General features: G+C 34.8%; 1 protein-coding gene across 1 annotated transcript in view; it reads left to right on the plus strand.

Annotated features, from left to right (window-relative positions):
- The window catches only part of LOC140146631 (uncharacterized), a 129,248-nt gene that overhangs the window by 72,905 nt on the left and 43,064 nt on the right, over positions 1-13,279 (plus strand). Inside the window, exon 4 of the mRNA XM_072168502.1 lies at positions 4,038-4,092. Coding sequence (XP_072024603.1) covers positions 4,038-4,092 — 55 coding nt within the window. The remainder of the gene's footprint in view (positions 1-4,037; positions 4,093-13,279) is intronic.

Consider the following 13,279-nt stretch of genomic DNA (forward strand, 5'->3'; position numbering starts at 1 on the left):
TGGATATTTTCACACACACGTCTTTACTCTTGGGTGATTTCTGAAAGAGAGGGGGTCTTTGTGTGTTGGTAGTTTTGGGAAATTCATGCCTTAACTTGCGTTATTCTATATGACAAAAGTTAATATTCATGTGTTGTTTAATTTGCAACGTAACCTCATTTGTGAAATTTGTGAGAATAAAGCTCACACAAAAATTACTACTTGTACAGTAATAGAAATCAACAATATTTACTGTCTGCACAAACTAAGCTCAATGTTTTGACATCAATCCAACATGTCTACCAGACTTGAAGTACTACTCGTACTCTTGACTCGTACTCCACTCAAGTACTCGCACTCATGCAAAAGTACTCATACACATGATTTGTCACTGTGCACTCGTACTCGCAACCAAGTACTCGTACCAAATGTATACTATGTACTAAATTATTCACTCCGCTATAAAGTGAAAATTTTAAGGGGAAATCAATCTGTTAACTTAGGAAAACAAAACATGGGCATTTGACAATGAGACTAATTGATCTGAAATTTATTGAAATTTAATCTTATTTAAATAATTTAAATAATGGGAGTGATTGGGTGTGGCCAGGGGGGTCATTGGGTGATAGCAAAACTATAAAAAAAGTTTGAGAGGAGTGAGTGGGCATTGCAAAAGGAAGTTCTTGTGGTCCAAGGGAGGGGGTCATTGGGTTACAGCAAAGCTATAAAATAGGGTTTAATGTGTGAGAGGGGGGTTTAAAAAAAGAGGTCTTTGTGGCCACATATCGCCCATTTTCAGCAAGTTCTACATGTAGAATATAGGGCTTTCATTTTTGCCTTTTGACTGCTTTGTAAAACAAATGTGATCACTCGCAGTAAGTGTTAACATCAATATGTGCGCAAGCCACAGTGGAGAATATTATAATGCATTCATAATGAATGAGATGAACAAAAAGAGAATTAATTAATAAGCCCCAGTCATTGCTGAAGTAAATGATTATAGTTGCACAACAGATAAATGCAACTTCAAATATGATTAATATCCTCTAATAAAAATGTTTCAAATTCTTGAAATGATACAAATTGTTGCAGTGAATTCTGATCAGTGATGTAAAATGAAATTTAGATTTGAAGGTGTTATATTAACTTGAGGAAAAGAGTACCAACATTTCAATAAAAATGCTGTGTAGAGCAAACGTTTGTGCAGAGTTGAGACTCGGTTCAAGTCTAATTCAAAGACATTTTTTGTTCACACAAAAGTAATACCTTTATTAAAACGCACCAGCAACTAAATTCTTGGAAAGATTTATTTTGAAAAGATGCCATTGTTTATTGACACTGGCATATCATTGTTCCCATAGGGTACAGTTCAGTTTGGCTTGCTCTATTATAATATTTGATGTGAGGAAAGTCAGGAAATTCGACAAAATGAAACAACAAAGCAAAGAAGGAGATAAAAGATAAACGTTAAAGCAACATCCGCAAAATTGTAAATTATGTGAATGTCGGCTACTTTATTTTACCCATTGCATTATTGCTGCAACCACAAACAAACAAATAAAACCCCTCAACAGGGAAAAATTTCCCTGTCATTGAGTTTTTAGGCTTGGGTTTTAAAAATTCTGCAGGGCGCTCTATTTCCCACCAATCCCAATTGGCATCCAAAGTTTTCACTGATTACATTATGTCCCCTTTTAATTTTGAACCAAACAAATAAGGTAAAACAAAGAAAATTGCATTTCATTCCAGCACCTGTAACTATCGTCAATGCATGTAGGCCCTATTAGCTCGCGGATCGTCATTGAGTGGAGCTTCACACAGCTGGGACGTATAAATAAGGCATATTAACTAAAGATGAATAGCGATGTATACACAGTTTATATGTCAATGATACACATGTGAACACAGAGAATAAAAAGGAGGATCCCCAGGTTTATTATAAAAAACTTAAATTTTACTGTTAAAGCACTTCCGGCTTAGTCTGTCACATGGTATTTTAGTACACCATTGGGCATTACAATAATGCAAAAAGTAGAAATTCAAGAACAATTGAGGGCGTTGTTGTGTGGAGCAAATCACACATGATAGTTTGAGTTTAAAAACGTTGGATATTCAAACAACACCCTGTGGAGGAGACTGGAAATGTATGTCAGCAAAGTGTGCTCTATTAAAGTATTATTCCCAGATTGAATATGAACAGGACAAATCTTATGTTGCAAGATACTGACCGTGTGCCTGGTATGACAAACAGGACATCTGGACATACAGCAACATGCTGCACAATTCTCTTTAAAATATAGAATGTGTGTTGGCCTCTCTGGCAGGCATTCAATTATTCATCATACAGTAGGCATATGGATGATCCAGGTATTTGTACCCATTGTGTTATTCCTATACTGTACGCAGGGTTGCCACATGATGCCTATGTGGCCCAATTGGGCTACTTAAGTGGCATGTTCCAACGTTTGACAAAAGTTGCTCAAAATATCAAGCATAGCAGATTTAGTACTTCCTTTTTTTATTGGCTTAAGGCTTTTTAGAAGTTTAGATTTTCGATGGCCACTTTATCTAGCGATTGAGGAGTAGAGAGTGTGATCAAACATCGCAACTGCTCAGTGCCAGAAGTGGGTAAGTGCAGTAGCTGCCCATCATGCAAATTACACACAGTATATTATTGTACTCATCTGCATAGGGCAGCTACACATAGCAACTAATGCACTTAACCACTTCTGGCACTGAGCAGTCAATCTATTCCAGTAAGTGGTTATACAAATATCAGGATTTTGGGTGCTTCTTCCACAAATTGGGCTGCGTTAAGACTGCACTAAATTCCATGCCTCTGTGGAAAAAAATCCCAATTTGGTAATCAAGTTCCAGGGAAATTGTGTCATTTGGAGTTTAATTAAAGCTTGTCAGGAATGTGTTATCCCAGTTAAAATCAATACACCCCCTATGGAAGCCATGACCATTATTTCCCATAGGGTCGTAGATTAAGGGGTCACCCATTAAGGTTAACTAACCCCATTTGAAATTCACACCCTCAGAAGATTAAAGTCGTGTATTCCATAGGGTATATGGATTTCAACTGAAATAGCTATATCAAATGTAAGAACGGGTGGACAGTCTGCAATTTTGTTAATGTTCCCAAATATTGTGAATGTACGTACCCGGGAAATAAACATATTTTCTAGACATGGCCTTATCGTAGTGCTCGTCGCACCTTTGGTATGGAAAATTGTGGAAACGCCGTCTGACGGCAGGTAGCTCTGATCACCTCTTGTTTTCGGATCGAGGAGGAATGGAGTAAATGCCGGCTAGAGCAGACTGCACCGGCAGATGCTTTCTATGTTTAGCAACATAATGTAGTTGTTCCTATATTGTATTACTTCATACAGACCCACCAGACCTATATTATGTGACATGCTCTTGTGTAAACCAGGAACATGTCGGCAGACCTAGTTTTATGATAAACACCTTAAAAAGGATATTTTGTGTACTGTGACAGTTGGTAAATTTTCAAAAAATTTCAAGTTGTGAGTTTTGGATGTCGTACCCATATTTTATTTTCAAAGCATAAAAGGATTTTATTTATTTCATCAATAATTGGGTTAAATTTTGTTTTTATTATCAGTACTGTGTAATTCGGAAATGATTGCCTATTTTTCCATTTTGAAAACTATAGTTTCTGAGAAGTGCACCTGCTGTAAAGTGTGCTGAGGCTTGTGGATCAACGTCTAGGTGTTGTGCCTGTGCGTAGCGCACTATAATTTTTTTTTGGTAGTAATAATTGTATCTTTGGTATCTTCAGAAGTTAAAATTTGAATTTGTTTATAGGTTAATGAATGCGTATTACTTGTTGGAAAGAGAAATTAGACAAAAATAAAGCACTTGCGCAGATGTTGATGCATCTAATGCATGAACTCTGACAACCCCTTCCAAACACATGGTAAAACAAATGATTTTCTGCACTAAGAAATTTACTATTATATAGAAAGAACTGTATATATTGATATTTAATGTGTTTCTCTTGTATTCTTTCTTCCTCTTTCTATCTATAGGGCAATGCTACCTTACACCTGTACCCACATTTCAAGGAACTGGCCAAACTTGAAGGTAAGTGTTATCATCACCAGCTGCCACAGTTCGTTCTTATATGTAAAACCATACATAAAGAATGGACTGTGCTGGTTTTACTTCATCATCTCCAGATGCCACAGTTCATTCTTTAACATAAAATCTTGTAAAGAATGAACTATGCAGGTTTTCCATCATTATCTCCAGATGCCATAGTTCATTCTTCAATGTAATAACACACATAAAGAATGAACTGTGCTGGAGTCTGCCATTCAGGTAGCCCTGTTTGAAATTCACACTCTCTGTGTGGGAGATTAAGGTCGTGTCTTCCATAGGGGGTGTGTAGATTTCAATGGAAATAGCCCATTTTTTTCCCGGACCAGGAACTACTTTCTGACAGAACGTGGTAACATCCATGCTTGTTGCAAGCCTGTCATTTTCCATCGTTACCTTTTTCCAGGCCCATCGTCTTTAAAACCGGAAGACTGAGTTGATTAGCTTTATTTACATTTAGGGGGCCACTTTGTAAATAAGAAATAGTGCAGACTCAAATCCTGTTCAGTAATAGTTGATCAGAAATTCATTAGCTGCATTTTGTCAGGTCTGTGTTGCAGTTCTCCCAACCCAAGTGTCTTATTACTCTTAGGCAAGCATTGGGATCGCAAACATGCTCATCTATCAATGCACAGTTCTTGAACCCCAATATCCTTGTACATTCATAGAATGACCTTTGAAAATGTGGGTACAAAAACTCATACTCTTCAACTTGAGGTCAGATTTTGAGCTTTGATTGTGTAGTGGAGGTCAGTGAACTGTGCCGGTGGAGATTGGACCATTTTGGTTTGTAGTGAAATTGACTTTCAAGTTTCCTGCCACTCGTATTTTGAAGGTGCCAAACCTTTAGTTACTTGTAAAATAAATTCCAAATTTCTGAACATGTTCAAGAAATGTTATTTGTCAAAAATTAAAACTAGAAAACAAATAAACAAACAAATAAATCAGAATAAACAAAAGTAACAAACTATGAAAGCTATCCTACTTAAACTTAATCAATTTAAAATAAAACTTTCAAACGTTTCTCATGACTGTTTTTAAAGCAGGGCAAACTTAGAAAAGAGCGAATGAAAAGTGAAGATTAAAGTAGCGCAAAAAGTTCATCTTTTGAGTTGGTAATTTATTCCATGAAAACAATAATAAATAAAAATAGATTGATTATGGATGTAGGTTATACAGATCTGTATATATCTGTTATATTTGTGGTTGATACCAATTAGTAACAGAATCCTTCAACCCACTCCGCAAGATTTCTAGTTGTGATACTGTAAAAATGGAAATTTTTGCGCTACATTTACTTTCGCGCTTTTCGCATTCCAAGCTTTTACCGCGAAAATAAACAACGCGCAAATATATTCCTTTTGTGTATAAGGTCAATGTAAGGAAACTTAGAATTGCGAATTTAAAAACAAAGGAAAACATTAAAATTGGAAAAGCCTGAAAAATTAATCAATTAATTTCCAGTTTTACAGTATTGAATCATTGACAACTTCTGAATACTCTGAATTGATCCAGTATGGTCCAATGTGAACGAGTTAATGAGATCGATAGATAGATTTCAGAAATTATTGGAAAGGAAATGGCGGTTTTGATACCACACAAGTATCCCATATCAGAAATTTCAATATTTACTATACACATATTGAATTTTTTTGAGCTATAATGATTCCAACTTGAATGTTAAGTGCTATTTAAAATTGATCTATTGAGAAATCGGGAAGATTTTAAAAAGTTGGGTGGGATGTTCCAAAATACTTAATGGAAAGGTCATTATGGGAATCAGATTAATAGTATGTGGGAATGAGATGTATGATGTTAATCTGTCATTTTAAAACCATCTTGTGTAGGTTTACCAGTTTATATTGCATCAGATAATGAAAATATAAACATCGTAATGTCACTCTAAGCACATGTTTTCCCGATTTTCTTTTTTAAATATAAAGCTATGGTATAAAATAAATCTTATCGTTTAGCAAGAAAAACACATTTATTTTTACAAAATGCTCCCACCCACCCACTTTGTCGCTTAAAATGGCACCATGCTATGGCATATATTGTCATTAAGTGCTGGCCCACTTGTGGAGATTTTCTCGGAAACCTAGAGTGGGAAGTGGAAAGACTTGTTAAGTCCCATTCAAAAACTATCATCCAGTTTAATTGTTAGAAATAATTTGACATTTCTGCAGAATATCAGGAATTGGGCTATTTAAAATCCACACCCTTCTTATTGGAAGATTATACTGTCAAATCTTGATTTCAGTTCCACCACATGATCAATCCCACTGAGGATTTTTTTGAATTTCTGTTCACAATTTTGAAATCGTTCACAACCCTTTTCCCACTGTTTTTAGATGGATCATGGAAATGATTGTATCCAGAAACACTAGGATTCACAACATGTTCATCTATCAGGGCACAGTTCTTTAACCCCAATACATTTGTACATTCATTGAATGACCTTACAAAATTTGGGTACAAAAACTCATACTTTATGAGACCAAGTGTATGGTAACCTGTCTCAAATAAGTGCAGAAGAGAGATTTATATTTATTATTTTCATATTACTTGTAAACAAAATGTATGAGAAATTTTTTTAAACAAATTGTCATCATTTGTTGCTGAAATGTGGTAAAATTACTCCCCAGGGGAGACATTTTGATCAAATTAACTGTGTGAGTCTATCAGAAAACCTTATTACTTAGAAATACGGATGTGATAGCTTGTACCAAGGGAGTTATTCGTAGAAGTTTGTTTTCAAGGAAGTTAGTTCAGGATCCTGGTCTCTTCCATTACACATTTATTCTTATTACAAGCGTCAGAATTTTCTGCTTTTTCATTATTTTCCATTAAGATATATTTGTATTCATGCCTGTTGAAAGTGCTTCATACAATAAGATTGATGCGGTGTTGTGTATATGGATTTTAGAAACTTTCATTTTCTCAGTAACATCTATGATATCCAAAATAGCCTCATTTCCAATTGCATCGTTCAATAACCTCATACAACAACCATAGGGTAAAAGTTGACCTCGTTTTGTTGGGTATGAGTTTTTATACCCAGCATTCAAAGGTCATTCTCCAAAATGACCTCATTTCTAATTACATAGTTCAGGAATGTCCAAACAACAACCATAGCATAAAAGTTGACCTCATGTAGTTCCTACAAGTTTTTATACCCAAGACATTCAAAGGTCAATATATTTGTGTACAAACATATTAGGGTCATAGAACTGTGTCCTGGCAGATGAGCAGGTATGATCCTATAGCGTTTCTTTGATGCATAGTTAGCATCTTTTGTACATAATTATAAGTGGTCAAAAGAGAGACTTAAGATCGAAGGCGAAAAGAAATTGTCAAGTTCTTTTTGTGTTTCCTAGTTTCAGCAACATAAAACAGTGATTTCACAAGAACTGAAACTCTTTAACTTTTGATATACATTTTGCGTCATTTTGGTCTATTTTCATACGACATTTTTCATGGAGAGGTATTTGCCTTACTAGATGTGTGGGTTAAAACTCTGAAACCACATAAAGCCCAAAATGTTGACAGAAGGGGGCAAGCTTTTGTAAACAAATGGGGCAGGTGGGGGGAAGGGGTGCATGTACACAACTTATCCTATATCCTAAACAAACCTGTTTGTTGGTATACTGTGTGTGTTTTATGATATTATAATGGATATAAAACTTCGGATCTACATGTATATCCTTGGTGGCAACTCAGGAGTGAGGACCTCAACAGTGGACGTCGATGGATGTGTACCCTCTGCCACGACACTTCACTTGGTTAGCTGATGTGATACTCTGAAAGACCATCAGCTGCCCGGTGAAGTGTAGTGGAAGAGTTGGTAACTGCAACATGCACTCTGCGAATTCCGGATATAGAAGAAGCGCCAGATCTGCGCAACTTTGGATGAAGAGGTATGAATGTAGGTGATGGTGAAATTTGAATCTTATTGGAATGTTTTACTTATATCACATAATTCTTTCTCCTTCAATTGTTTTTGACAATTTACTAATGAAATTATAGATAAGGCTGAGATGTACGAGACGAGATGAGACTTTTCAGGTTTTCAGGTTTAACCTGGATTTTGAAGATTAGTTCTTACAACCCTTGTGTAAAATTTCCATCAACAATTATGTTTGGGTCAATATGGTCATCAATTCTCGTGTCTATTTCATAAACATTGTCACAAATATTTCCCTCTGTTTAAGTATAATTTGCTATTCACAGTGACAACGGCTAAGTGTGTGAAATATGGTTTCCAAATTCAACAGCCTCGCTTGCACAGATTGCAAAACGGAAGTGATAAAAAGACAAACTTTAGTTTTATTCTTCATTTGATGTCAAATTTTGTCTTTATCAGATAGCTTTCAAATTTGTCTGCTTCAGTACCACATCTATACTTGGTTTTAAGCGCTCCACAGACTCCGAGTATTGTACGTACAATATTGTATGTAACATATATACGTTATTTAATCTATTGCCATTCTATTTTCAGTAATGTTTAAGTTCTAACGAATGTTTGATGACGAAAAATAGATAATATGTTACATACAATATCTAGCAGAAATATATTATCGATTTTTCATCATCAAACATTCGTTAGAACTTAAACATTACTGGAAATAGAATGGCAATAGATTAAATAACGTATATATGTTACATACAATATTGTACGTACAATAAAAAGTCTGAATACTGCTTTAAAGATGCAAAATGTAAAGGGGTGTTCCGGTTGGGCAAATCATTAATAATCCCTTTTTAGACCAGTCATTTACATTATGTTTTTCATTACATAGGACAGAATCCAAATTTTCATTTTGGTGGATAAGGAAGTAGGTCTATATAATCAAAAGACCAACTCCCAAGTAGGTAGGTACGAAATACACAATTTAGTATGAAGGATATAGTGTACATGTGCACTTTGTGCCAAATTCTATACATTTTTCATTTGTAAAAATTTCTGACAAAGCACAACATCATAGCAGTTACTACTTGATTGATTTGATGGGTATAAAAGGCTGTCAAATTGTGTCTGTAGTGTGCTATAGATTACAACCATGTGTTTAACAGAAATGTATATAAATTAATTGAAACTATTGCTTATTATCATGATTATTTATGTACATGCATAAAATGTGTGGGTGAGAGTATACTATGGCTTGTACAGTCATTTATACCTATGGTTAGCTGGCCAGTATGTAATGTGTTGAGTTGGTATTGTTGTGAGCATGGCAAGTTTTTATCATTGTGGAAAATTTATCAAGGCGACAAAATTATACAGCTTTCAAACTATAAAATGAATGGATAGGTTTTTTTAAATTGGTTGTTGTGAATGTGAAAACAAGATTTTTATTATTATAAAAACGTACATAATAATGTTAAAGATGCAATTGCAAAAATGATGATGACATGGATACATTAATGTCATGATCATCATTAATGTCATCATCACTGTTATCTTATCATCAGTATCAACTTCATCATCACCGTCATCCCATGTCATCAAGTTCATTATCATCACTTTCATGTTGATGATGATGATAGTGATGATGAAGACAATGATGAAGTTGACATTGATGAAGATGACATTGATGATGATGATGATGATGATATTGATGATGATAATGACATTGATGATGATAGTGATGACTATGACATTGATGATGATGACATTGATAAAGGTGACATTGATGACAGTGATGATGATGATGATGATGATGATGATGATGATGACATTGATGATGAAGATCAGATGATGGTGACATTAATGATGAATTATCAGGATTAATTAAATAAGAAATATAGGAAGATGACTAATTTATTTAGAAATATTATTGACTTTCCTTTAAAGGATAAAAAAGGGAGAGCCACAGATTCAGTTTCAGTTGTGAGCATTATACTTAGTGTAAATGATTATAGTAGGCACTGAAAAGATAAGATAAATTTCCTCTCTATCTTTGGCATATCCAAAGGAGATGGTAAATCTCGATAATATATCAATTTTTTCACATAATGTTTCCTTCATAAATACATTTTTTTTATTGTGAAACTTTTTAAGTGTCTCTTTAAACGAGAAAAGAGGGACATGGCATGGCTGAGGGTCCCTTCTTGTAATAGAAGCTATGCTAAGGAGGCGTGTTGGGGTAGTAACGCAGGAAATGCAATGTACGATGTACGGTTATAGTACAGTATGCATGCATGCAAGGCACTGGAAGGGCTTGCTAGTATGAAGCAAACTGCACGTGGGCAGATAAAAGTCCACACACACTCACATGTAAATGTAAAAAGTGTGTAGGCAGATGTAGATGTGTGTAGAGATGGTTGGGTAGAGAGAGAGAGAGCGGATGTTAAACTATGTGTGTGTGTTTTGTGATAATGAATGAAACTGCTGCTCTTGTTCAATTGCGGAGTTGGTTGGTGTTGGTGGTGGTATTGTCTGTACACGGTTGCTATATGATACCAGATTGAACTATAGCATTACTACATACTGAGATGTTTGTGCTAGTGTTGGTAACGGCTTGCTTGAGTACATGTGTGTACCATCCTGTGATCGTTCGTCGTCAGGACAGATGGGAGGACGGGACATGGGTAGAAAGCGGAACGGGCGTACCACGGTACGGCGTACACTTCACGGATATAACACCACCCTGAAGGTATAGTGCGTAAAATCACTTTTGATATTGTGTGTATGCTACAGTCATCTTATGTTATCTTCAGTAGATAGCACACCAAATAACACTACACGAAGCATATGGCAGTTTAATACCCTTTTCACAGTGCCATATTGTTCCATTTAGCAAGTAGTTAAAAGTCATGACAGGTTTTAAAGGTGTTTGTAGCACACATGACCCGGCATACTTTCATAATGTTTGGAAAATATATTTTATCAAAATAGAAACACTTTTTAGGGAGTATTTTGTGACATTGTATCAGAAATTTGACAGTGTGTACTTTGTCTGTAGAAATATACTGTGATCGTTTCAGTAGGATATTGACATTACTTGGGTTTGGACGTGATTGTAGGATTGGAAAACCTGTTTCAGGTTTGGCCTAGTTAAACTGAATTATTTATATGGGCGTGCGTGCTGTGTACATGTACGGTACATCGTATGTATGTAGAATAATAACGGGTTTGGCAGATCCAAGCCATTCACATGGCTGCAGGTGAATTATACAAATTGTTATCAAATCCATAGGATTTGGCCATAAATCATTAAAGTCTGTCTTAAAAAAACACCTGCTGATTAAATTCCAATGCTAGGCATGTTTGTACTTATTCATATATTTTCATGAAGATTTCCAATATTTATTTGAAAAATACTAAATAAGGCAATTTTTGATAATATAACTCTTTAATTTCAGTTTCAGCTATTTCGTATTAGGGATTATTTTCCATGTGGTGACCTTTTCAAATTGTTTACTTGTATTTTGCTCATTTGATTTTTTTCATACATTTCAATGGGATTTAATCATGATAATTTTGCATACTTTAAATTTCATACTGAGCCAGAATATAAATATTTTTTGTGCCTTGAAACTTTTTCAGATTAAAAAAGAATCAAGGTTTTCTGCAGCGATTTTTTTTTTTGTGTGTGCAAATTTAGTAATTTTTTCAAAAATAAAAACTTCAAATGAAAACACATACTCACTTGTTAAGACACAGTTCTGTAACCCCAGTTTGATTGTACATACATAATGGTGACCTCTGAACCCCTTTGAATGATTTGGGTACAGTACTGTAAAAGTGGAAATGTTCGCTACAATAATTTTTGCGCTTGCTTGAAATTTGCGATTTTAAGCTTCCATATATTGACCTGTACACAAACTGAATATATTCACGCATTTTCCTATTAGCTGCTTGGAATGTGAAAACTGCAAAATAGTATGACGATTTTGACTCCTACAGGGACTCTGGTCGATCCTTCATGTAATTATTTTGTGTAAACTAATCCAAACCTAATCCTAACCCTAATCCTAGCCCTAAACTGACCCTAATCCTAACCTTAACCCTAACCATAATTTTGTGTAAAATTACATGAAGGAATAACCAGAACTCAACAGCTGGACATTATATTTTGAACTATGATTTATAGTAAATGGATGTTAGCGAACTGTATAATTGAAAATTGGACATATTGCATGCAAATATTTCATACTTGCTTCGTTGTGCATGAAATAATAAGGTACAAAATATGACGGCTTCCCTGAGGTGGTTGCTTAAAAGTACATAGCTAGAACACGCAATGTTGCAGGAGCATAGACGTGAAATTGTGCATGACTGGTAATGTTTTTAACATTTAATACCAATTTGTCATAGCAAGTAGTAGGGAGTAATGTCAGTGCATCTTTTTTTTATCACTTCTATTAAAATGTGTGAAATTTATACTTCAGAAATGGAAAATGTAGTGTAATTTTTTTTGTGCTTTACCAACTTTGAAATGTTTTACTTATTTTTAAATTTGAATGAAATATACTTGCATGTTGTTATTTTTGCGATGTAGCTTGGAACAGGAATAGTATAAAAATAACTTTTACACTACGGAGAGAATGAATGAAGATTGGTGTTTCATAACGCATCAAAATAGCGCATAGAATAGGCGAAAGTCTAGTTTCCTTCAATGCACTCAATGATCACCATCGATCAATAGTCAACCGTCTTATTATCATGATTGATGATTAGCCAATCAGAGTGATTGCTTATAATTTATGTGTTTATGCTTTTATACGATCGACACACAGCACTAAACTCTGAACAAATAGGATTTTTTTGTTCACAACATCGGAATAATGGAAAAATGTTGGGAACAAAAAAAAGGTTATGATTTATTTTCAAATAATAGACGGAGTCATATGAATGAAATATTCCACAATGGCATTTAGAATTGAGGAGAGACAAAGCAGGTGATTTGAAAGCAAAAATTTCGCGCTACATTTATTTTCGCGCTTTTGGTATTCCAAGCTGTTACGTCGAAAATAAACAACGCGCGAATATATTCCTTTTGTGTATATGCCAATGTAAGGAAACTTAGAATCGTGAATTTAAAAACAAGGGAAACAGATGAAAATTGGCAAAAATGCGGAAAATTAATCGCGCGAACATTTTCACTTTTACAGAATACATATATGCCATAAACAGATGCACCTGCATTTGGGCTATTCCAGTTGTAAT

The sequence above is a fragment of the Amphiura filiformis genome, chromosome 2 (genome assembly GCF_039555335.1).
Source record: "Amphiura filiformis chromosome 2, Afil_fr2py, whole genome shotgun sequence".
In the NCBI taxonomy this organism is placed as follows: Eukaryota; Metazoa; Echinodermata; class Ophiuroidea; order Amphilepidida; family Amphiuridae; genus Amphiura; species Amphiura filiformis.